The 27519-nt window shown below is 35.3% G+C and overlaps 1 protein-coding gene across 12 annotated transcripts in view; it reads right to left on the bottom strand.

Moving 5' to 3' along the window:
* LOC128214665 (multiple PDZ domain protein-like) overlaps nt 1-27519 on the bottom strand; it is a 170903-nt gene that overhangs the window by 82576 nt on the left and 60808 nt on the right. For 7 of the 12 annotated variants that reach the window (XR_008257953.1, XR_008257954.1, XM_052921243.1 and 4 more), the window contains 13 exons: nt 26416-26550; nt 23905-24216; nt 21720-21867; nt 20434-20525; nt 18966-19101; nt 12542-12700; nt 10206-10285; nt 8110-8283; nt 6511-6870; nt 5824-6078; nt 5430-5447; nt 4085-4870; nt 3071-3196 (listed from right to left, as the gene is read on the bottom strand). Coding sequence is in view for 10 of the 12 variants with exons in the window: in XM_052921243.1 (XP_052777203.1) it covers nt 3071-3196; nt 4085-4870; nt 5430-5447; nt 5824-6078; nt 6511-6870; nt 8110-8283; nt 10206-10285; nt 12542-12700; nt 18966-19101; nt 20434-20525; nt 21720-21867; nt 23905-24216; nt 26416-26550 (2781 nt within the window). In the remaining 2 variants the exon portion in view is untranslated. The remainder of the gene's footprint in view (nt 1-3070; nt 3197-4084; nt 4871-5429; nt 5448-5823; nt 6079-6510; nt 6871-8109; nt 8284-10205; nt 10286-12541; nt 12701-18965; nt 19102-20433; nt 20526-21719; nt 21868-23904; nt 24217-26415; nt 26551-27519) is intronic. The other 5 variants (XM_052921249.1, XM_052921250.1, XM_052921252.1 and 2 more) reach the window with 3 other exon arrangements.

Here is a 27519-nt window from a genome sequence, read left to right as displayed (position 1 = left end):
TATCCTTTGCTTGTTTAAAGTGACCATAATTTTTGCTACCCTTTGCTTGTTTAGAATTACCACTGTTTTACTATCCTTTGCTTGCTTAAAGCATACATGTGATAATTTCTTGGGTCGATTCCGGGACACCCATCGTAATGTCAACGCACACTAGGGGGGTCCGGGGGCATGCCCCCCCGGAAATTTTTTTAAATGGGGAACGTCTGTGGTGCATTCTATAGCATATCTGGGGCTATTTTAGTCGTTTTTAACGTCGGGAAAATGTACCTATTTTGACTGCCAAGACGTATTTTTTACTTGACATGGTTGTTTTTTTTCTGCATTTTCTTGAAAAAATAAAACCACCAGATATTTTCCCAGGCTTTAAATGAAGTGCTACCCAGGAGGATATGCAGTCTACTTTCGGTTTCATCAAAACAGGAAATAAACAACTATACGGGCACCTGTTTTCCCGCGCTTTTGAGAACATCCGTTACAAAATATTTATTTTTTCATCACATTTAAAACGTTTGCAATTAATGACACACAATATTTTTCAGACGATAAAGAAGATTTTCCAGTCGATGAGCTTTTTTCCGTTTGGAGATGCATATAATTTTGATAGAGACGTGTCAACAATCGGCTGTATAAAGCGATCACGTGACTTACCATGGTCACGTGATTAAAGCACTCTATATAACCACCTGTAAACCCCATATCGTCAGTTTTATTTCGGCGTAAAAATACACACGATAGTTCGGAAAAAAGGTCAAAACACTAAAATTCCTTATGGACGCATAAGTTGTTAAAAGTATAACGACGTATCGACTTTGAAATTTGAAAGGAATATGGGATGTTTTCCGTGTTTTAATTTTGTTTGTTTTTCTCATTTTGTCACTTTCTTTGAACTTACCTTCATGCTCGTTTGTTGGTAAAATGTGTGAAAAATATCAATTCATCAATTAAAAGCTATCATTCATAAGACCAAACAAATCCATATGAAAACAATGAATTTGTATACAAGAACCCTCCCCCACTCGTTAAGCACAACAATAGGCCGATAGATCAATTATCGGGTGATTGACGATGACCTCGACGACACACGTACCAATTAACGGATTAGTGTCAACATGTCCTGTGTTTTACGACCAGTGTCCCGGACAGGCAAAATAGCTGACTTACATTGGTAAAATTAAGATAATCGATTCCGACTCCGAGATTATTTTTTTTTTTCGTTTTTTTTTTATGACTTTCCGGGACAAACATGCACCCTCCGTGACTCCGTGACAGAGATACGATTTCCGGGACAATCCCGGACGTCCGGGACGTTATCACATGTATGCTTAAAGTGACCATAATTTTTGCTACTCTTTGCTTCTTTAGAATTACCACTGTTTTACTATCCTTTGCTTGTTTAAAGTGACCATAATTTTTTGCTACCCTTTGCTTGTTTAGAATTACTACTGTTTTACTATCCTTTGCTTGTATAAAGTGACCATAATTTTTGCTACTCTTTGCTTCTTTAGAATTACCACTGTTTTACTATCCTTTGCTTGTTTAAAGTGACCAAATTTTTTGCTACCCTTTGCTTCTTTAGAATTACCACTGTTTTACTATCCTTTGCTTGTTTAGAGTGACCATATTTTTGCTACCCTTTGCTTGATTACATTGACCACATTGTAAGCTATGAAGCTATTGTTAGCTCACGCTAGTATATAAACACAATTCTACACATTAATTGTTTAAAAGTTTTAGTATTTTAGAAAATTTAATAAATTTACTATTCAACTTGAACTGAAACTAGCCATTAAAATTTTCAAAGACAATACCAATGAAAATATTGCTCCCAAACTGATACAAAAGCTTAAACATTGTGGGAATAAAGGAATAAGAAACAAAACATTGACAAAGTCTATGATTTGAAATAAAATAGGAATTTCTAATGAACTTTTATTGAAAATTGAAAACTAAGGGAATCAGGGACCTAACTACAAACATTTATCATATAAAGTGATAAGCACCCCCATGTGAACAGTCATCATAACTTCAAATGTTGTTTAATTTTTTTGTTTCAACTATAATATTTTACTGTTATCTTTCACAACCATTATACATGAAAACAAAATCTTTATGTATTCATACACATGACAGCATTAAACAAAAGCCCTGTCTGGAAAAGTGGATCCATGGCAGACAACGTATTGAGGAAATATTCTTAGAACAAACCATGTTTCTAATTTGAATGAAAAAGATATTCCAGTAATCATGAGTTTTTCATCTATTTTCACCTTTAAAATAAAATTTTTTCATTGCTTGCTTATTTGTGAAATGCTATATGAGCTTGTATAATTTCACACATTGGTATCTTGCGCATGCAAAGTATTATTGTGCAACTAAGTTATATCGTACTGAGATGACAATAAACAATGTTAACCTGGTAGACAATCTAATACATTCTGGGAGTTGATCTGCATAAACATGTTAGTTTGTGTTTATTAATGACAGGGTTGTGATAAGGCATACTTAAGAATGCACGAAATCAATTTTGGTTCCATCCAATTGGCAAGTGCTTAATATTCGATATCAGGTATAAAAAAAGAAAAGAATGCTAAGGGGTTGTATATCGATATTGCTCTAAATTTGGGGATAAGAATGCTTGGAAGCTGTTCACTCATAACTGAATTTTAAAAATATAAATCCCATAAAAATCATATAGGAGGAGCACTCCTCTCCCAACCACCCCATATAACAGTGTAACATATTGGAACAAATTCTATGTAATGAGAGACCATCACATATCGAAATATTGATCATGTGTGCTTGTATGTGCATACAATTCAAAAGGTACACCTCTGAATGAACAGGAACATCCTAATGTTGCCATCATGTGTGTCACACACTATGTCTTGTTATGCACACACAGAACAGCATACAACATAAAAATTAAACCATGCAAACAGTTAGTCAAACTGAAAACGTGTTAATTATTAATGCTGATACAAGTCTACAACAGAACCAGTCTAGGAGAGCTAATATATGAACAGAGGGCTGAGTGGAGTGCTCACTGCATGCACAGTGACCTTGACATTACCTTGACCCCTGGTGACCCCTTACCCGGGGACTTAGGTTTGGGGGGTACAGGGGGTCGAGAACGAGACCTGCCTGTAGTCTTCTCAGAAGAAGTTATCTTTCTTGGAGAGGGCTGGGGCCTGTTAGTCTAACACAATGAATTCAAAAAAACGGTTGGTTACTTTGTCAGGCAACGTTTACATTCAAGACGACACTCAGAAATTAAAGATAAGGAAAAATAGCGATAATAAACTAAGAAACGCAAAAAAAAAACAAGTCAGGAATAACAATATAAAAGGTTTGAGGGTCGTTCTGGAAGTGTGCAGAATTTAACATAAAAAGAACACAATTTGATGAAAATTGTTGTAAATTGGTACAAATGTTCAAAAGTTCAATGTTATCCACATTGTTGCTATGCAAGTGGTGTATTTTACCAAAAGCTGTATTTCTGGTATCCGTGCCGACTCACATGTGAAATTGACTCAAATAAATATATCTCAAAATAAATTTTGAGAGCAAAGGTATAATATCTACATTATAATTAATAATTGATTCTAATTGTTCATGCGTTCATACTGCTTGATGTAGGCTTTGATAAAATAGGCTAATTGCCGTGACCAATGTAGAATGCACTGAACTTAATCTGTACCATTTTACAAACATTTTCTAGATCACATTTTCCTTAGTGTTAAAATTACGCAAACTTCCGGAACAACCCTTGTAGTATCAATCCATTTGCATATTGATACAAGAGGAATAACACAAAAGATCACGACCATCAATTTTCCTGTAATGAGTATGTTGAGTGAAATCAATGAAGTCATATCTTTTTTATCAACATCGAATAAAACAGATCTTCTGCATAGAAAACCTTCAAAATGAATTATGAGCAGCAAATCAAAAATCAAATTCAAATGCACAAATTTGCAGTATGCACTAAACAATGCAGGGGGATGCTATGATAGTGATCAGAATAGTGGATATTAAAATATGAATATTAAGGAGGAACATAAGCAAATAATGATAGTCATATTACCTCATCTGATGAAGAGCTATCTGACCCTGATTTCTGAGTCATCACCATATTTGAATCTCCACGGGCCGGAACAGGTGGGGCCTCGAGATCATCCATGTTGAAAAATTCTGCATCCCCTGACACGGCCTCTTCATATGAAGGCAAGGGAGCTAATGAGGTGTTCTCATACAGAAACATTTCCGGTGATTCGCCCCGCTGCATAGTAGTTGTCTCCCTTTGTTTGACTTCCATAGAAGGAAGTGTTGAGCTGTCGTAGTCGTAACTAAGTTCTAGCTCACTAGCAACAGGCAGAGGAGATTCACTTAAGCTTGCTTGACTGGCTTTTATAGCTTCCTCATGCTCTTTGAGGAGCTGTATTGCGTCTTCATTCTCATACGACGTGACAGAGTCTTGCTTCCTCGGCTGTGGGACGGGTCTCTTAATCTGCGGCTTTTCCTTCAAGGCAGGTTTTTCAGGTTTAGCAGGTCTGGCCCCACTTTCATTCATCGAGGTTGAAAATGAGAGTTCCTCTTTATCAGACTCATAAAAACTGTCGCTGCTCTCTGTGCGTGCATGACTTGGTGACACTTTCTGCTCAATCATTTCCGGAACACGATCCTCAGAATCGCTTTCGGAGCTTGAAGATGACAATGATGATTGCTGGTGGCGTACGATGCCGGCTAATGCTGGAAGACTATTACTTTCTTCAAGGTCTTGCAAGTTCATATAATTGTGACTCGTGCTGTGCGAAACGGATTCATGCATGGGTTGGGTGGCATATGTGGCTATATTGGTGTCAGCGCTAATCTGCAGTAGCAAACAGAGTAAAAAAACTGAAGCTTGTAATAATGGCGTTCAAGACATGCACAAAAAAGGTGTTGGAACAGAACAGTTTAAGAAAATACTTAAAACAGATATAAATGCATAAAATTAAAATAATGAAGCATGACATTCAAGAAGATTTTACTGAACACACAGAGTTATTTTTAATTTCAATATGAAACTGGCTTGCAAATCATAGTTAGGTAAGCATATTAAGGCAAACTAAGGCAAACTAGGAATAAAAGCATGATTCATACTGAACCAATGAGAATTAAAAACAATTTTTTCATCATTTTCATTCTATTTATCACTGGCATCATATATGTAAGGCTATACTATTTTGCACATATTCTTAAATAAGCTACAATTAATGCTTGAATTTCCAGACTTTGTGACCATATCTGTTGGAGGATTTAAGCAATTATACGTAAGAGAATGGAGTACGTACGAAATAGAGATTGCTGTTATTTTGCGACAAACTTAAGTCACAATACAAGCGAGAGAATACAAATATTTTCTTCAAACAAAACGAGAGCTTTAATACCTCTGAATCAAACATATTCTGAAATCAATTGGTCAATGGGACATAATTTTTAATAAACCTCTTTAATTTGCCATCATTTCACCTCACATGATCTCTTCAATTGACAAATTATTTATTCCTTTATCAAAAAGAAAGAAATGACAAACTAATGTGAAATATATTATTGTAAATGCATCTTTTTTGTCAAGTCGATAGTCTGATGCAATCCCAAGATGGCTCTGGATTTTAACCTTAACCTAGGCCTAATTATATCAAATTACGTATGTTCTTTATGTCATAGGGTCATATAATGTATAAACAAAAAGATCCCTAATCAATTCATTTTGCAAAGGGCAGGTCATTAGTAATCATGGCACATGATGCATTGCTTCTTCCTGGACCTGACCACACCCACCTCTAATTCTTCCTCCACGGGAACCTCAGGGAATCCCCCACTGAGCGGCAGGGGTTTTGCTACCCCTATCTGGACGACGCCCTTCTCTGCCCCTTTCAACGCCTGCACGGCTTCATCCAGCGTCGCACTTTCCAGGTTGACATCGTTGACAAACATGAGTCGGTCCCCTGGAACCAGTCGCCCATCCATCTGGGCCACACCTCCAGGAACAAGACTACGAATCACGATCACTGTCTCACCAGGATTAACTGGGTCCTAGAAAATGAGTATATCATAAAAAGGTGCATCACATAATCTATGCTCATACACTATGCACCTTATCGTTGTTTTCTTATGTATATAAAACTGTTTTAAGTGACTTATGTGAAATGATAGTGTTCTTCATGGTTTTGTGTTAGCCCTTCTTTGAGAATCGACAGCACATAAGTTTTTTATTTATTAAGTATCAGGATAAGACATATATTCATAACATGTTTGACCAAAACTTTATAACACAGGATTCAAGAATAATTTGTTTCTCACTCACCCTACCCCTATTTTGTAACTAGGTACAACTTTTCTTGTTGTTTAATATCTTAACCCCTTAAATCCATATTAAAACAATGGGGGAAAAAATGTTACTGTCATTATTTGAGAATGGCTAATGGCTAAAGTACTTTTTTATGCCTTATTATACACAACCCTTACCTGATAGTCCAGTATGCTAAATCCAAGCCCCTTGTAACCCTTCCTGAGTTCTATCACCATAGGCTCCTCACTCCACATAGCTAATCCACTTAGCGGCTCTAGCGACCGCGATTTTTTACCCGATAAATTACTCTGATTCATAGTCTCCGATAGCGCATTGTCTGATTTTGATTTCACGAGCCTTTCCAAACTCACTTCGCCGACACTGGGGTTGAGAGGTGGTGTCTCGAACTCTTCTGCATAGTTATCATTAGGCATTTCCTTACGACGTGCACAAACAAGGCGAACATTCTGTGGAAGCTGTTTGAGGATTCCTACGACTTCTTTGTGATTTAGACCCAAAAGTCTTTTCCCATTCACCTTAAAAAACAACAACTTCATTTAAATACAAGACAAAACCATTCATTAGCTATGCTCATTTTGGCAGCATTGCACAATTTACTTTTTGGCATTCTGCAGTTGACATATTTGTAATATCATTGTCATTTATCTTTCAACTCCAAGTTTGAATGTGTCAAATATATGCTTAAATAAAAAAGTCAAAGCATTATTTATTTGTCGAACAAAAAACTGAAAAAACTTACACTTATTTTTTCATAGTTAAAAATATACAATTCACATATTTCTTATCATGTATATGCTAAAAGCATTTTTTATAATCATATATGCATTAAAAAAAATAGTAAAAAAATAATATTTATATATATTTTTCTTTTTGTAATTTAGTACTCACAAAATAAATTAATCACACATAACTTTAATATAACTCGTATATAAGCTAATAAATGAAGATAATATCACATATAAGTTCACAATTATTACAAAACTTTTACTCTGCGGAACACAGTTTATCATTTATCAAACAAATGTTACATATTTTTATCTTGGCTGACATCTTAATAACATTCAAACAGTACTTTGATTTGATATCAAATATTACATTGTTCTAAAATTGATAATAAGGAAACATCCGTTCATTTGTCACATAACAGATCAATTAATGAAATATGCTTAAAGGGACTAGACACCAGATGATACAATTGCAAGAAAAAGAAGAAAACTGTCAAAAACTGAATACATAAAAATTGATATCATTGTGTATCACGTATTGAATCCCACTTACTGATGTATCACATTGGGTTGGTCTACTCCTTAAGTTTAAAAATTAAGTCAGTATATTTATCATCATTCATCACTTGACTTTCGAATGCTAAAATACACACACATAGGGATGACCAGTTTATGTTTCACTTTGTGAAAACCTGGTTAATAAGGAACAAAAATACAAACTGCCTTAACCCTATATGTAATGTATTGTCGCTCATTTGTTTTTTTTTACAGTAATCAGTAAGCAAAATGTTTTTAAAGGTAACAAAATTATACAAGGTCACCACGCACAACAAAATTTAACATTATGGCAAATGGCACAATATATTGACACACTTAATTGTACATCTAAAACCTTAGCAACAGTTGGATGAAAAACTGTTACAATTTCAAATTGTGTTCAGCCTGTTACAAATTAAGCAACTCAATAAAAATGTTATCCAATTATCAAGGTTAGATTCAATCATTATCAAGGTTACATTCCATCATTACCTCCAGCAGTTCGTCCCCGCCATGCAGTCGCCCATTTACGCCAACGGGGCCGTCTGGAAGGATTGCGCGAATGTAATGATGTGGACGCACCTCTACCCCATTCTCGACATCCACAGTTCCTTCGAGGCTGATTCCAAGCCCGCTCCCTTCTTTGAACTTGGACAGCTGAGCCACCTGAACATATAGGGAACCAGTCATTATGAATAGATACCCATTCACCAAGCCATTTTAATCCTATTTACTAGGTTTAGGAAAGCTTCAGGAAAAATCTTCTTTTTTCTCTTACAAACATAATCCTACCTACGTGTAAGAAAATGATTTCTTTCCATTTTCAGGGCTGCCCTAAATCTAAACGTAGAATGAACATTAACTAAGTGCTATAAAATGACAAAACGACCCTGATCCTGATTAAGCAGACCACTTTTAAGAGAAAAAAATGAAGATAAAAATCTTACACTAAACTTAAAAGCATATTATAGAGAAGACAGTCTTAAAAATTCCTATAAAGTAACTTATTTTCTCCTGAAAACAAAATCATCTTTACGCCCATATTTGGCATAAGCTTAAGTTTCTTCTCCCAACAATTACTTTTCCAAAGTCCCTGGATGCAGAATAAAGAAAGTCATGAGAAGTTACAGCCAGAATAATTCAATTACCAATAATTATAACGCCAGTTACAATTCCCACCAGAGGTGTCTGGCATATCGGATGTTTCATGTCCTAAATGCTCTTGTCTGAGACAACAGACACTCAGAGACCGGCTCTTTGTTCGATATCATTACACCTTTTTGCATTACGTATGCCAAGTCTGTCTGGACAATTCTGCAGCTGCTTAAAGGCAAATATCCCTATTATTACAAGGAATGAGGACAGGCTTATGGATAAGCTGTATTTTAACCATCACTGATACAAATAGAAGTAACGGATTGTCCTTTCTATGGCGGTCAATTCACTGTTTTCACTGAAGTTATTTTCATGGGAGCAGGACTTTTCAACCCTAGACTTTTCAACCCTTTCTCAAAATGAAGACTATTCAACACCTATTTTTAAAGACTTTTCAACCCCTATTTTTTAAAACTTTTCAATCCTTATTTTAAAGACTTTTCAACCCCTACCTATTTGGACTTTTCAACCCCTATTTTTTAAGACTTTTCAACCCCTACCTATTTGGGTTTTTCAACTCCTATTTTTAAGACTTTTCAACCCCAACCTATTTGGACTTTTCAACCCCTATTTTTTAAGACTTTTCAATCCTTATTTTAAAGACTTTTCAACCCCTACCTATTTGGACTTTTCAACCCCTATTTTTTAAGACTTTTCAACCCCTACCTGTTTTGACTTTTTAACCCCTACCCGTTTAAACTTTTCAACCGCTATTCTTAAGACTTTTCAACCCCTACCTATTTGGACTTTTCAATCCCTTTTTTTTTAAGACTTTTCAACCCCCACCTGTTTTGACTTTTCAACCCATATTTTTTAAGACTTTTCAACCCCCACCTGTTTGGACTTTTCAACCCATATTTTCTAAGACTTTTCAACCCTTACCTATTTGTACTTTTCAACCCCTATTTTTTAAGACTTTTCAACCCCTACCTGTTTTGACTTTTTAACCCCTACCCGTTTAAACTTTTCAACCGCTATTCTTAAGACTTTTCAACCCCTACCTATTTGGACTTTTCAACCCATATTTTTTAAGACTTTTTTACCCCTACCTATTTGGACTTTTCAATCCCTTTTTTTCTTAAGACTTTTCAACCCCCACCTGTTTAAGACTTTTCAACCCATATTTTTTAAGACTTTTCAACCCCCACCTGTTTGGACTTTCAACCCTTATTTTAAAGACTTTTCAACCCCTACTTGAAATATCTTAATTTCCATATTTGGAATGTAAGTATGGACCTTCATAGAATTTGCAAGACTGATAACGTTAATTACACCTTGGACTGTATTTCAGAAGCATATTAATTAATAAACAACTACTTTTTTCCTCAAATTTGAGATTGTTTTACCTGCTTTACTTTGTTTTACGTATATAAGCAGCCTTGACCTTGATCTTGACCTTGAACTACATTTTATCTTCCTCTAGTCATACATACCACAATATCAAATTCTTCCCCAATGATCGGCTCCCAGCATGATCGGATTGCTGCCTCAATCTCAGACGTTAGCTCTGCGTCTGAAAAACACACCAGTTTTGAAATTCAACATTGAGATTTTACTTCTACAATAAGCTCCCCTAAAAAAACAGACACCATTTGTAAATACGGTAGTCAATGGTTATTTAACCTTAATAGTAACATCCCCTTCCAAAATCATACATCATTAACTTGATCATTTAAATGGAACAGATTGGTTGGTTACTGAAAAATTTTATAGGCCCCCTTGTGGTGGGGAGAGATAAAAAGTTATTCAAATTAAAAACACTTATTTCACTTATTTAATCACTCTGTTTCTCTCTTGTTACCTTGCAAAGTGGAATAAATCATTAATAGGCCATAATTTTAATAAACAGTTTGATCATGATTAAATTCAATTCATTAAGTTCATCCCTAAATTGAATATTTTCATATGTGCATTTTCAATCAGTTCCAGAATCAAATTTGTCAACTATGCGATTATCCCTCCCTAGAGATTGGAGACATTAAATTTTGCATCCAGAAATTGATCAAGCCTTGAACATCGTTTTCATGCCCCAGATATTTTGAAAAACCCTCCCATTCTAAGGAGACATCATAATTTGCAGGCTCTGCTATTGCACCGTATTGCATAATTGAAGCATTTCGAGATATCTGCATCATTTCAATAAAACATTTTCTACAGAATTTATCAAATATTCAGAACAAGAAAAAATTCAATCAGAGCTTTCTTAGGATTTCAATTTCTAGAAATTCAGCCTTCCCAGAGATCTTTTCAATTTATATAATATTTGTGCAATAGTAATGGTACACATATTATTCTGCTTTCCTCCTGCAAACCGCATTAAGTCCGAATTCTGTCTATTTATGACCAACCTGGTATTTTCTGTACATTATTTATCGTTTACATTAATGTTTGATTGCTTTAGACTACCATAAATCCGACCCAAATTAAATAACAGATTCCATTACTGTGGCCGCACATCTATAAAAGAATATTAAGGGATTTCTATTTGCAGTATGCCTATAGGCACCCTCTGTATTGCGTTAATTACTGTCTGTACGTAAGTTTGTGTCTAAATAACCTCGTAATCAATCTCCAAAATTTTGCGATCGCGTGGTCAGTCTTTCGCAGACGGCTAATCATGGTCAGACGGAAAAGACAGACAAAAAGATATAAAGGCTCGCTGTTATGGGAAAATTATATCTCGAAACATCACTCGGCACACTCCCTAGTGGTCTGATTGCTACATAACAGCACTATTCCTAGAATCACCGATACTGTCTTCTGACATGACAATTCATCATTAGGTACATCAACATGAGAAATGTAGTTTCAAGCTGTTACATGAGATCTGTACTTTAATGTGATACACATTTAAGAGCAGTTTTGCTAAATGTAAATGATACCTGGAATCATGAATCTTAAAGGGCATTCATGATTCTAGGTCCCTTCCAGAGTTACCTACCCATATCATCTCCTACTCCCTTCCAGAGTTACCTACCCATATCATCTCCTACTTCCTTCCAGAGTTACCTACCCATATCATCTCCTACTCCCTTCCAGAGTTACCTACCCATATCATCTCCTTCTCCCTTCCAGAGTTACCTACCCATATCATCTCCTACTCCCATCCAGAGTTACCTACCCATATCATCTCCTACTCCTTTCCAGAGTTACCTACCCATATCATCTCCTACTCCCTTCCAGAGTTACCTACCCATATCATCTCCTACTTCCTTCCAGAGTTACCTACCCATATCATCTCCTACTCCCTTCCAGAGTTACCTACCCATATCATCTCCTACTTCCTTCCAGAGTTACCTACCCATATCATCTCCTACTTCCTTCCAGAGTTATCTACCCATATCATCTCCTACTCCCTTCCAGAGTTACCTACCCATATCATCTCCTACTCCCTTCCAGAGTTACCTACCCATATCATCTCCTACTCCCTTCCAGAGTTACCTACCCATATCATCTCCTACTCCCTTCCAGAGTTACCTACCCATATCATATCCTACTCCCTTCCGAAGTTACCTACCCATATCATCTCCTACTCCCTTCCAGAGTTATCTACCCATATCATCTCCTACTCCCTTCCAGAGTTATCTACCCATATCATCTCCTACTCCCTTCAAGAGTTACCTACCCATATCATCTCCTACTCCCTTCCAGAGTTACCTACCCATATCATCTCCTACTCCCTTCCAGAGTTATCTACCCATATCATCTCCTACTCCCTTCCAGAGTTATCTACCCATATCATCTCCTACTCTCTTCCAGAGTTACCTACCCATATCATCTGAGACTGCCTGTAGTGAGACATCCTCCAGTTCCACCACCCCGGTGACCACTGCATGCTGAGTGGGTGGGGAAGAGTTGTTCTCTGACCTTGGGCTTGACGTCACTGGAACTGTTGAAGTCTGGTGTGCTGGCTGGCTAGGGGGATCAGCTGAGGAGAAGAGAATTTTAGGTTAAATGACAAGATACTTTTGTGGGGGGTTATACTTTCAAGTACGAAGTCCATCATGCTGAATAATAGCTTCAATTATTTTGACATTTCAACCAAATCATCAGCTTATGTTCATCACACTTTCTATCAAGTACTATTTTTGTTAGACCATTACGGTACCAATAAAACCATTTAGGATGTAGCTTTTTTGCACACAAAAACAAGCAATTAATTACAAAAGAACAAACTGGGGGTGCACATAAAATGTCCTTAAAAGCACAACGATAATTCTGTAACAAAAGGCATATTATTGATATATTCAAACCCAATCAGACTCCGCCGTAAATAATTTCTCATTTAAGCATTGCCAGACCTAACAGTAAGCGGAGCAACTTATTCAATCAAAATATCTCTAGGACTTCCGTGCCAATGCAAAATCAACACTAGATTGTGTGTTTGGTATTGTCCTGAAAAGCTGCATTTTCAAACATATCATGAAACAATCTAAATTAGAGAACAGCTAGCACTGACCCAGGGGAAAACTGTCGATAAATGAACAATTAAACGAGCCTCTACAAAGCAGCATATCATACTGCCTTTATAATCCAACCAGATCAGCTTAAATAAAACATACAAGCTCATACCTTACGAGAAGACTGATTACTCAAACTAAGGACCATTTCCATGCTTTAGTGAAATTAACATTCATTTTTTTTTTTAAATAGTTGTTATTATGTAAAATGCTTTGCTGTACATGTGTGTATAGTCTCTGCTAGTAACGTATGTACCAAATTTTATTTAAATATATTGAACATTTTAAAGTTATAGACAATCGGTTATGTTTTTACCTTCCCATGACTACAACGAAAACCAAAAACCATGACAACAACAAAAACCGAAAACCAAGACAACAATGAAAACCGAAAACCATGACAACAACAAGGCTACACGACTACAATTCTTCCGAATTTTTTCTTAATTTTTTTTAGATGAGCCATAACAGCATGATTCCGACATGTATGTATCAGCCTCTGTTGCTAATACAAACAACACGCTCTTCATAGGATGTCAACCTTTTTTTACTGGAAAAAGTAATATATTAAAGACTAAGTTAAAACAAATATAGAATTCATTTATTTTTTAAGCAAATCACACATTTTGTTTGCTAAGTCATTATGCACGTATAATGACAATTTGCAATATTTTCCGATTGTTCATGATTCTGATGAAGAACCTAATCGATTTAAATCAGATTTGCTTGTAACCTTTCAAATCATTTTATTCTATTTTTATAAAAAAACAACAATTAGATATTTGTACTTTTTTTCCAGCTGAGCTAACGTCGAGATAAAGACATCTGAATATTGAGAGCGAATATGACCTAGCCGTTGTTGGTAATATGTATCTGACACGTCACGCAAGATCGTAATGAAGAAATTGACAAACCTATATACGAAAATCGTAATACTCTTATTGTCGGCACTGTTTGTCATTTAGTCAGAAAAATGGCTTTGTCAGCTGAGAAATGGAATATCTATAAGGAAAATGAGATCATTAACAATTTAGATGAAACACAGTTGGAACGAGCGTATTCCGTGTAGAAAACCAATTTTTATAAATAGCAAACATGGAACATTGGAATGGAAGAAACATTTATGGCACAAATTAACAACCCATTGTTCAAGACAAACAATACATGTATTGTCCAAAATCTACTTTAATTATTGTACACAGTCATCCAATTTTATCTTTAAAATCATTGTCTCAAAAATGATTTGTTGGTCACCTCAAAATTGCTTGCAAATCAGGCCCTTTTTTTATATTGTTTGTATTTGATCACACGGCCCTCCAAAAATAGAGTTGTAGGTCAGGGGTGGTATTCAATATGTGACTTAAGTCAATCTTATGGTCATACATCATTGACTTTATTCACACTATTGGTCAGTTATTAATAACCAGTTATCCGATTGGTTACATTGTTCTAAGATCCAATTATTACCAATATTGAATACCAGCCCTGGATTTATTTATTTTATTAGGTAAGGATGTGTCTGAATATCATTGGCTGCGTACACTTCAAAACTGCGCCCATTGGCAAAGGATAAACATTAACTAGAGTGCACTATAAAAACAATACATTTAGGCTTCTTTACAATTTAAGAAACTACTTTTAAGATGTACCAAAAGGAAGAACAAATGACGCAAATGTTTGTCAGATGGCAAAAAGTAATTATGTCGAAAAACTTTTTTTTCTTTTTTATTGTTACGACTCATTGAAATATAATCAAACCAGGATATTGCTTTTTCCCTAATTTGCATATTGTTTACCTCCCTTAAATTATTCTTTTTTGCAAACAGTACTCAACACTTTAGCAGACAAATTTCATGTTTCAATCTTGCATAAATTGTTAGCAGACAAATTTCATGTTTCAAACTTGCATAAATTGTAAATTCCATGTTGTACTTTTAATTCAAGGAAAAATTCATCTTCGACCTTAACCTCACACAAAACAAAAGTCCTAAAAAAACAAATAACAAGAGTTGTACGTCAACCGTCCTGAAATTGTTTCGAAACATAAACAACCATTTCTCCTGGCTCTTATTATAACTGATGCCATAATTTTTCGCGTGAAGACACATTTTTCGAAACCTTACACTCCCAAGCGACCATACAGAGGATTGATTCTGAAGACAATTGTTTATGGCTTGAGCGCCTATTTTCTATTACAAAAATCTTTTACGAGTACCTTTACATGCAATTTGGCGGAAATGCTTGTATTAACACGTCCCGAAATCAACCACAAGGGAGAACATATGAGACGCATTAAAATTATTCCCTCAGACAATATTTTAAAGATCTCGATAATAATCTGTGACATTTAAGAATCTCAGCTATGACAAGCTTTCCCCAATGAGTCGTTTATAGAGATTTCATGTGATATCTAAGCAGACGAGTCTGTTTTATATGCATTTCAATAGAATCAGCTTTGAACGCCAAATAAAGTATGATACTATCAATCCGCAATGTTTAGTTTATACCAATTCATTTTAGCTTTTGTGCAGACAGATAAAAGCTAAAAGCCGATATGAATCACTCTGGAGTTCGCTTTCTGGGTAGGAGCTTGACTGTGAACCACGCTACAAACTGGGTTATAAATGCTACGTCGGAAGGGAACATTTTGCTTTAAATGAAGACTTTAAACAAGATAACTTCACTATTTCTTCACAATTTTATATGAAATGTAGCACAGTCTATGCCGCTTACAGAGCCCCGCCTTTAGTCTTTTAGCAGAGTTTAGTTTCTTAAAACACTTCGACAAACCTTTTCACAAAACAGCCGTCTGACGGAGCACTGTCAAAACATTATTTTTGGAAACAGGTTTGTCAAAGTGTTTGATAAAACTAATCACCTAATCAAACTCAGGTAAAAGAACAAAGGCGGGGCTCTTTAACCGGCATAGACTGCCCTTCTAAGCAAAATGTTGCCTTCCGATGTAGCATATATGACGCAATTTATCATGTGGTATACACACACTGGTGTAGACAGCTGAAAAGTGATATAAATGACTCGGGTGTCAATTTTCTCCAGGGTAGAAATCAGTACTGATGTCCTTTTTGAGAGGCCATGAGAAAGTAACCATGGTTGGGATAAAACCCACACCCTTTTGGGTAAGAAGTGGACACCTAAACCACAGGACCACTCCCACATGTGTAAAACTGTAAAAATCTAGGCTGATCAGTTAGAGATTACATTCAAATGATTTTAGCAACCCTGGTAACTTTATTCTGTTTGCCATGAAATCCATTAGTGCCGAAAGTCAACTACCCATAAAAGATCAAACAAACACTGCAATTAACTAAACACTATAGTAACAAACCTTTGTTAATTGCATTTACCACTAGATTCAATCTAATTAGATTTAATTTCCATGATTCTGTCTATCACCATGAAGTTATAGTTTAAACATATTGCGTAAAATCTATATGATTAAGAAGGGCTTAGTGAGCAAGCCTTACTTAGTCATTCAGATTTTGCACAACATTTTGTATCTGTTTTTGATCATAGCATGTTTTCTGCAATCGAGAACCAAATTATGGCGTAATGCCTGTCAAGTTGTAAAATTGCAAATCTTAATGATAAGGCATGGTACTTATATATTGAAGGCTGATTGAGTGATCTCTGACGACTGGCTGGGTGGAAATGTAGGTTGTAATCCACGATCTGCTTAAACAAGTTCTGACAAAGAAACTCTGGCTTTGGAAATAGACATACATCTCCAAAGAAACTCTGGCTTTGGAAATAGACATACATCTCCAAAGAAACTCTGGCTTTGGAAATAGACATACATCTCCATAGAAACTCTGGCTTTGGAAATAGACATACATCTCCAAAGAAACTCTGGCTTTGGAAATAGACATACATCTCCATAGAAACTCTGGCTTTGGAAATAGACATACATCTCCATAGAAACTCTGGCTTTGGAAATAGACATACATCTCCATAGAAACTCTGGCTTTGGAAATAGACATACATCTCCATAGAAACTCTGGCTTTGGAAATAGACATACATCTCCATAGAAACTCTGGCTTTGGAAATAGACATACATCTCCATAGAAACTCTGGCTTTGGAAATAGACATACATCTCAGTAAAACTATTAATATTCATTTAACATAAAACCACCCCATTTAAAAGCCAGACAATTTTCCCGTTAGCTCATCTGACTTCCTGCCTCATGTCGTACGCAGCACCAGAAATTCTGTATGCAAACACCAAAAACACAATCTGCCTGGAACAAACTTACTGAATCATCATTAGGTTTCTGTCAACACCAGAAACAATGGGACGTTGCTCCATGCATACACAATCATGGATTATAATTCTCTGCTATATCTCCATTGGAGCCGGTCAGATGACATCCAGACATTGGATTATCCGCTCAGATAATTTTGTTTGGAAACTTTATGTAAATGGATTTTTCTGGACAAAATTTTGTACCAGACAACACGTAATATGATTCAAGAATGTCTGTGAAAATCTGGTTAAATTGAAAGGAAAATCTGTGAAAATCAAGAAGAAACACTCACATCGATATCATGCATATGAGATATCGTCAGTGGAAATGAGTTTTGTAAAGGAAAAAGATTTCATTTTGACCCATCCTGCCCAGTTCTTTGCATTGCCTACACATATTTGCAGCAATTCATAAAGCTCTGTATACCTACTAATTAAAGTTAATAATTCTGTGGTAATTTCTTAATATATCCCCTCTCATTAATTTTGTAAATGCCCTTTTCGATAAATCATTTTCCAAACGCCATGAACAAGGAGTAAGGGGGAAGATGAGTTCATTGCTTCCCCTGTTAAATAACACTTATGATGTGATTGTATTCTATTCCACTGCCTTGCTTGTTATCCAATATCCATGGTAATTAAAGCAAGGTGTATTTCATACCATTTTGGGCACTGGGCCAACTCCTTTTTGATTGGTGAAAAATGTGTCATTTTGACTAAAATTGGGATTTCAAATTTTGACTAGAAATGAACAAGAATGCTTTAAAAAAATAGACTGGAAAGAACTCAAATTGGTCAGAAAAGAAACACTGTAAAGAATTATCTTGAAACAAGTTATTTGCTTGAAACTCTTGGCAAACCTTAAATCCCATTTCAAAAGATTAGAAATCCCAATAAAATACAACAATTTTCTGGTTCTTTGACAATAAATCTTAGCATATTTGGAAACCCCCCAAACAGATTTCAACATTTCCACAGCTTTTAAACCACATTAATTGCATTATATGACAAAATACAGAGGACTCAGAATGTTAAACACTCAATCAAAACTCATATAACCACCATTTTAAGCAAGAAGAATTGTCCCATTATTTTAATCACCACAAATAACTTACATAATTAAAACTACAGAGAAACATTATTTCAATTACTATTGCCTTAAATCTTTCAGTTGTTTCATCTGTTTCTCCTTTACTCCTACATCATACACCTACATCTACCTCCTACTCCTACCTCACTACACCTAGTTGCTTGGCAACCATGCTTGTATCAGGTTAAATTAAACTTGATCTCATGTCTAGCTTACCAGTACAATTTTTTCAATAAAACCACCATACACAAACTTATCTAGGTACTGCTGGTGTAGCTCAAATTTGGCCATATGCTGGTATCAAGCTAACTTCAACTTGATCTCATGTCTATCTATATAACAAGTAAAAGTATGATATGTTTACAAATACAAACACTCACTTAGGTAGTGTTGTAGTTGCTCAAACTTGGCGCCATGCAGGTATCGCGCCAACTTCAACTTCACCTCGTGCCCAGTGTTCCGTAAAACCTCCACGGCCTGGTGGTTGGTGTAGCCCTGTAGAGGCTTACCATCAACCTAAGGAACAATTTTAAGTCAAAAGTAGAGATCACCATCGTCAACAAGAGCTGTGGTAAGACAGCGCGCTCGACCACGCCGCTTTGACTTAGAAGTGAATACAATAACAATGTATTATGTGCCTGTCAAAAGCAATAAAACAATCAAATAAAAAAGTGAACAAGAATCGCGATGTGACAAAACCAGGTTTTTAATGATTGGCAAAAGAAATTCAGTTTCAACTGCTTTCTTCTATTTTTTGTAACAGTAACCTTGATCCTAAGGGCCCCAAACACTGTCCCATGGAAGACCTCCATAAACTCTTCCTACATATCAAGTTTAGTCACAGTATGTCAACCATTACTGAAACAGTAATCTATTTTTAGAAACAGTGACCTTGACCCTAGGGGGCCAAAAAGCAAACCATGAAAGCTCTGCATAAACTTGTCCTATATACCAAGTTTGGTCACACTATGTCAACCCTTACTGAGTTATTTAGTACTAACCATATTTCTATTTTTAGCAACAGTGACCTTGACCTAGACCATAACTCTTGGGGCCCAAAACACAATCTCAGGAAAGGTCTCTATAAACTCTTCCTATATACCAAGTTTGGTCACAATATGTAGACCCTTACTTAAGTTATTTAATACCAATCCTTTTTCTATTAATAGTAACCTTGACCTTGATCCTATGGGCCTCAAAAGCATTCCAATAAAAGGTCTCCATAAACTCTTTATATTTACCAAGTTTGGTATTGCACTTATAAGTGAAAATCCCAACTTGCCCTAAAACTTTAACCTGCCCTAAAACTTTAACCTAAGTCAATCAGGGGCCATAACTTGTATAAAGGATAATCTGGAGTTATGTAACCTCATTGTGTGATGGTCCTGAAAAACTGTGTGAAGTATAAAGTTAATTAAACGTAGGATATAGAAGTTATTAATAAATATCCCAACTTGCCCTAAAAATTAAACCTAAGTTCCATAGTCAATCAGGGGCCATAATTTGCATTTAGGATAATATGGAGTTATGAAACCTCATTGAGTGATGGTCCTGAACAACTGTGCGAAGTATTAAGTCAATTAAATGAAGGGTATTGCACTTATAAGTGAAAATCCCAACTTGCCCTAAAACTTTAACCAGACGCCGACGCCGACGTTGGGGCGAGTATTATAGCCCTCCTTATTCTTCAAATAGTCAAGCTAAAAAGTTAGACCAGTCTTATGGATTAACTGTATTTCATCCATCACTGATAAAAACATTTGAGGCCCACACAGCTTATTTTTCGAATATCATTTTGAAAACCATAGCTAAACTCTCAAGAAATTGAGGCCAGACATCTGCAATTACCTCAATGATTTGATCGTTGACCTGTATCTGTCCGTCTTGATGTGCTGCGCTTCCCGGTGTGATGCTCTTCACAAAGATACCACATAGGTCTCCTGCAAATTATATTGACATAGCATATATAATATAATTATAATAATTGTTTGTAATAATATTGGGCAAAACATGGTTGTATAGTCATCAATATCTGAGGTGATGCTTTTCAAAAGGGATATAGACAAATCCCAAAAGCTGAATACAAATTTCTAAAAAAAAAAAGATCAAAAAAGAGTATTCAATCTACAAAATCATTCATAAACATTTCTTCAGGGGAACTTCAAGGGTACTGGGGCCTTATTCATAAAACTTCTTAAGACATTTCTTAACTTATGTCAATTTCCTAATATTTTTAACATGAAAGATTTATATTCAATAAAGTCAAAGTAAATAAAGTTATTCAGATAGCACTAGGATATTATATAATTTGATAAGTGAGATATTTAGCTTTGACTTAAATTGAAAATAGACTTAAATTAGGAAAAGACCTAAGACATTTTATGAATACCAACCCTGGTCATTCTCCCAATACGATGGTACAGTTGAAATGTATGTAATGTTAGGATTGCAATAAAAGGAATGAATAGCCATGCTGGTGTAAAACCAATCACATTTTCAGTTCATTTTCCAAACAAGCATTAAGTCAATAGCTCTTCTCTTCATCAATTATTTACAAGAGAAAATCATGATAAATGTTTCTACAGAGACTTTAAAAATGCATGACTTCAAAAAACCGTTTTAATAAACAAATGATTATTCAGCCCAGTAAATTCCTTGTGGATAATTAAGTCAATAAATTAAAGGTCACTCATTCCTGACTTGCCAATCCACACAGAATTTACCTGACTGAATAATCTTTTGTTTATTAAAAACAATTTTTCAATTTAGGATGATTTTTCTTCATTATTTTTCGTCTGCAAATTATCTATCCTTGCTTACGTATTGTCTACAGTAATTTATTTAATAAAGTCCTTTTATATTGTTAACATACTGAGCTAGCAGGATCACTCCCACTGGTAACATGTGAATATCTTTAACAGTTTTCAGTTATGTCTGAGGCTAGAGTGTTTTTACGTCAATGCTGACACTAATATGACAATAGCTCATTTTTTTAATACCCCCCCCCCCCCACCCAGACAAGCTAGCAAAGCAATTTATTGATAACAGACATCCCATAAGAACTAAAAACACCATAAAAGTACTTTAAGTTGTGACTAAGCCAACTAACTGTTCACTGTTTAGCAGTATAATACCTGGGTTATTGTCCTTGCCAATGTAGCCCGCGATGGTTATACCGAGGCCCTGATGGGAATCCTTCCCCAGCGTCACATCAAAATACACGACCTCCGGCTGCACCTCATCCCTGTATGGTGGTGGGACGTCCTCACCTCGGTATGGAGGCTGCAAGGTACTTGTACATATTAAAGGGGCACATATAGGTTGTTGCGTAAAACAGTTGTTTAATTTTATTGCATTATAATCTTTAACACTGGGTTTGACTTTTATTATCAAAACCAAAAAAAGTGTATGATTTCTCAACAGATAAAAAAGATATTAGCCTTTATACTGGTTAGAGAGCAGTAGCCGGCGGAAAGCAGTAGCCGGCAATCGCTTTTTACTCGTGTTTTTTTTAATCTTCTTAAAGAAGGTGAGAATGGTAAAAAAGAACTGTATCCAAGCAACACCATTTGCATCGAATCCAACACAAAGCGTAAGTTTTAACATTTTATTTACAAAAAGTATTGGAAATGTCAAAAAGTTTGCCAACTTTCTCGTGGGGGATGCTCACGTGAATGTTACTGCGCATGGGCAATAAAGCATGTTGAAATGATATTTTCATATTGCCCGTCAATTGCTTTCAAACAATATTGAGACATATTAAAAAATTTATGTATCCATGGTATGGTTTTATACGCGTTGTTAAAGCAAGACTACTCCAGCACTTGGTTACCAGTATTACTTCCCTGTTCAATAGAGGCACTCCATGGGGAAATTACACTTAATAAGCCGATAAATATCGGTTTTATAGTCAAGGAGCGGTACTGAAATAAAACTGCCGGGTACTGCTTCTCATAATCCGTAAATTGGCACTATTTGATTACCCCCTTTGTGGCCCCAATTAGGCACGCGCTTAGTGACGACACAAATTTTAATATTGTAAAGAGAGTAGACCTTGACCCCTAGTTTAATAAAATGTAAATATTATTTCCGTTAAATTTCGATCTACCGAGAAAATCTACCTTTTTTCTTTGAAGAAACAGACAAGCTAAAAATAACTAATAATATAAAAACTTTTATTACAGCTAAAAATAACTAACAATATAATAACTTTTATTACCTCTCGGATATAACTCAATCAAGTTAATAACAAGCGCAAAATTGTAATCAAGAAAACCCAGCCAGGGGTCCCTCTGTATTATAGAAGTAATATCCTGGTATCATCCTACGAACTAATTGGTTCACAATATAATACTATAAATTGCCTTAAATTGGAGAGAGGTTCATTCTATGCAATTTCTTTTAATTAAATTAATGACTTTTGTGAGGTTAAGTTTTCTTGATGCCATTTTGATGAAAAAGGGTTTCCATAAATCTACTTAAAGCTGCACTCTCACAGATTGAATGTTTCGACAACTTTTTTATGTTTTGTCTTGGATCCAGCCAATTTTTTTTAAAAGCATGGAAACCAATTGTATAAGACTGCTGAAAAAATTATATTGCAATTTTTTTTATTCAAGTTCAAAAAAAGATGTTTTATGCATTTTTCTTAAACCATTAGTAACGGTTTAAGCCATAGAACAGAATATTTTCAAATGGAAATATGAAAATCTGCGATCTGATCTTTTGTCAGCAATCTTTTATCGTTGGTTTGCAGACATTAACACAAAAAAATGCTCTTTCCCAGACAAAAAAATAAAAAAAAAGTTGAAAAACGGTAAAGCTGTGAGAGTGCAGATTTAAGATAGGATTTCCATACATCATTTTAGCAAATTTTTGAATTTATAAACACCATTCCCCAATTTCTTTCTGTGAATATTAGCAAAACTAAAACCCTAAAAGAGGCATGGTAACAAAATGACTTTGGCCAGTTCATTTACGCTGAGAAATGACATTTATAATATATATAAAGGGTTGACATTGATGTTTTGAATCAGTTTCACATCAAGTGACAAATTACATCATAGCTTGAAATTAAGCTCACAAAAAACAACTGTGGTGACAGACAAAAAAACCTGACTGTTCAAAGCCCCTGTTGAATGTGTACAAATTGACAATCATCAGTGCATAACAGTATTGTGATGGTGCTTTGTTTACCTGATTAACAAGCATGTTATTTGCAAACAGTAGCTGTAAGCCTCAGGCATGAATTTATTGTTTTTCAAAACACTTCATGCATGAAACACTCTAACACCCAACCATCACACCCCTCTGACTCACCCCATGAAGTTCCACATTGTGCATCATGTCCTGCTGTTGTTGGTTCATCTCAGACTGTTTCTCAATCATCATCTGATCTCGTTTCTCCAACATCGATACTATCTGTTCCATATGTTCATCAAGCTGTATTGTTGGAACGATCGGAGCTTCAGGAGTCGGTAATCCACTTGGCTCATTGATGGGCCTGGCGACAATAAGTCTGACATGGCTGCCTGCCTGACGCAACACCTGGGCTACTTGCTCCGAGGCGAACCCGCGAACATCAACATCCCCTATCTGCAGTATGTGATCCCCGCTATGGAGACGGCCATCCTGAAAAAATTGATGCATTTTTAAAAAATCGACCATTTCCATTTTAAAAAAATTGACCATTTGCATTTTAAAACAATCGACCATTTGTAATTTACTTTAACCTTTAAAAATTAAATAAATATAATTAAAATACTGTCACAAGCATCACAAACCTTCATAAACTCTCATCTGTCTTTTGTCCTTTTTGGGGCAATTTAAATTGACAATTTTAAGCCAGAGTTATGGCCCTTACTTAAAAATATGCATATAATCACAGGTAGCAAGCAGCTTTTTCTCATTGCATTACGACCAATAACACAGTCAGAAATCAAAAAAGACGAGAAAAACTCAGACAACTTTTTCTCCATTAGATTTCTTCACAAGCAAGATTAATTTATCAAGACCTTTTTCATTTGTCTGATTGGAAATGTAGGCAAAATAGACTAAAGCCACAAACACAATTTTCTTGGAAATTTCATCTACCATAAACGCACTGTTAGAAAATTCGTAATAACGAGGGTACAACAAAATATTGTTGGATTGAGAAACTTAGTTAAGTATTAAGTTAGTGCAATAAACTAGACTACGCAAATTGAATATGCTGTCTGCTTGGATTATGCCAGGAAAATATCTGCAAAATATATATTTTTCGTTGTGATAAGAACTGAATCAGAAGTTACTTGGACCAAAATATTTCATTATTGAACTTGATGAAAATATTTCAAATATATAATGGAATATAAAGCTTAACTGAGATGGTCAAGTTTGGAAAATCAGGGCCCACTACTCCAAAGTGACTGTTGCACTCTCCAGCACTAGCAGGCTACCAAACTTGCACAAGATGGAATACTTATAGCAATTGTTGGTGAAACTCCGAGAATAAATGGGAACCTCCTGTCAAATTTCATCACATTTTAACATTTTTGACAAAAAAAATATTATAACTCTAGAGTGAACAGTGCTATCTTGTTGATGATCAAACTTGGTGGCGCTATAATGCCAATAAATGTAATGACTAAATTTGGTAATGATAAGATCACAAATGCTCTAATCAGAGAGTTGTCATTAAAGTGTGTTGAGCAGACGACAAGCGACAATTCCCCCACCTGACAACATGATCCCTATATGTCTGTCATTTTATGCAGGCAACATTTAAAATCATGCAAATAATATTAAAATTTTAGATGGAAACTAATTAATTCAAGTAATATATTTTGAGAAAATAATTATACCAAGTCACAGGGGAAATATTTAAGAGAAATTTTAATAGAAAAAAAAATGTCATTAAACAGACTCACTTCTGCTCTTCAAGTTTTTCATTAGAGTGCAAAACTTCATTCGGATGATACAAGATATATATCTTGTTGTCAAGGTAACCATACTTCAACAAGAGACGTGTGTCAACCATTATGCCCAATGAGCGCTGCTTTGTCAGTGGAAAAATGAAAAAAGATGTTAAAAGAAAAAATGCTTTTGTTATTAATGCTTGCACCAAGTTTTCTGGAAAATGAAGATGTTTTGACCTTTAAACTTTGTTTGCATAAGTCTGTTGACCATGACGTTTGATCTCCTCACCAACACCAACCCCACACTCAAAAAAAGGGGACAAGGTCATCTACTGTTGCCTGGATTCATTGTCCTTAGTCAAACTGTTCTCAAGTTATGGTGAGACAAGTTTTCGTATCACTGTTGACCTTGACCTTTGAACTACTCTACTTAAAGAACAATACATATCAAGGGCAGCCTACCACTGAAGTGGATGATACAACATTATGCTATCCTTATTACATTTATTATCAAACTTTTTTTACATCATTTCATGTGCTGTTCTGCACTAAACTGATATTTTACCAAGAAGAATAAAATCCTTTTTTGGAATGTTGTTTATTTTGGTAAAAGTTATTGAACCTTTAAAAATATACCAGAATCTGATAGAACAGACACTGCCGGCCTGGGTCCAAATGGTTGTCTGTTTATCACTGCTAACAAAGAGACATAACCCACTAAACAATATAACCAGAGTGATTTAACTTGCTACAAATATGCTCATTGGGAATAAAAACATGATTGTATATACCAAGTTTCATGTTAATAGTTTTAACCATTTCTCAGCCAGTAATAACAATGATGCCAAAACTATGACAATACTTGACCATCTTTCTTTGAACAAAAAAACCCTCAATATATCAGATAGGAAATTGAACCCATTTCTTAACTTACCACATGGGCCACGCCACCAGGTAAGATGGTTTTGACAACAACACCAGTGCTACGACCCCCGATTATACCAAAGCCAAGTCCAGTGCCATCGTTGATCAGGTCAATAACTTCAATCTGTGTCCATTCTGTATTCAACTGAAATATACAATGTCTAATAGTTAGAGTCAAAACATCATTTCGGTCGTATTTCATATAATGAATGGTATTATATTCTTTAACGCCATACTGTTTTACCATCCAACACAAGCTCAAACATAGTACAGTGTTTCACCAAACTGTTTAAGACACAAAATAATTAGAATCTTCCAATGCATTACTTATAGGCACATTTTCTGCATAGTTGATGCATTTCATGCATAATTCTGCAAATGGGCTCTAATCTTCGCATTGGATAAGCAAATTTTCTTTGTAGTTAATAAATTTCATGCATAATTTGGCAAATAAGCTATAAATCTAAAGTTTTTAAATGAATCAACTTACATTCTCTTTCTGAGTTATCATAAAGTTTGTTTTCCTGTTGGCTTTTCTCGATATTTGACACTCTCATCCAATCATTCTTTCTAAGCCTTAGGCATCTACTGGGACATTAAAATAATCCTAAGAAAGTTTTTTTTTTATTTTCCATAAGTTTATATGTTAGAACTATGTACCTTGATCATAGCAGACAACATCTAGAAATTTCCAGACAGTTATTACCTGTTTCTTGCATAATGGACATATGCGTTTCCGAGTTTTTACCAGGCCTGTAAATTTCCGTCTAAGACAACTCATGTGCAGCTACAAGCCTTTTCATAATGATATTTAAATGGATAGTGATCCTAAATTAAAAACAGAACTATTTAGAAGATCAGAGTTAGAACAATCTTCATCAAAATATATATATATATATATAATATATAATGAAAACCTCAAAATGGCAGCAAGAATCAGGAACTCTTTGACGTTTACTTTAAATTACTGCGCGTAATGACGTTGATGTCAATAAACAATTTTCCACTTGCAATTTGGTGGAATATCAAAAAGCAACACTTACACCATCAAAATTGCACTAAAATCAAAATTTCGGTATGCAAGAAAAAGTTGTTCACATGTTTGCAGGGTGGA

The sequence above is a fragment of the Mya arenaria genome, chromosome 13, assembly GCF_026914265.1.
Source record: "Mya arenaria isolate MELC-2E11 chromosome 13, ASM2691426v1".
Lineage (NCBI taxonomy): Eukaryota > Metazoa > Mollusca > Bivalvia > Myida > Myidae > Mya > Mya arenaria.
Note: the sequence above shows the minus strand (reverse complement) of the source record. Positions and strands in the feature narration are given on the sequence as shown.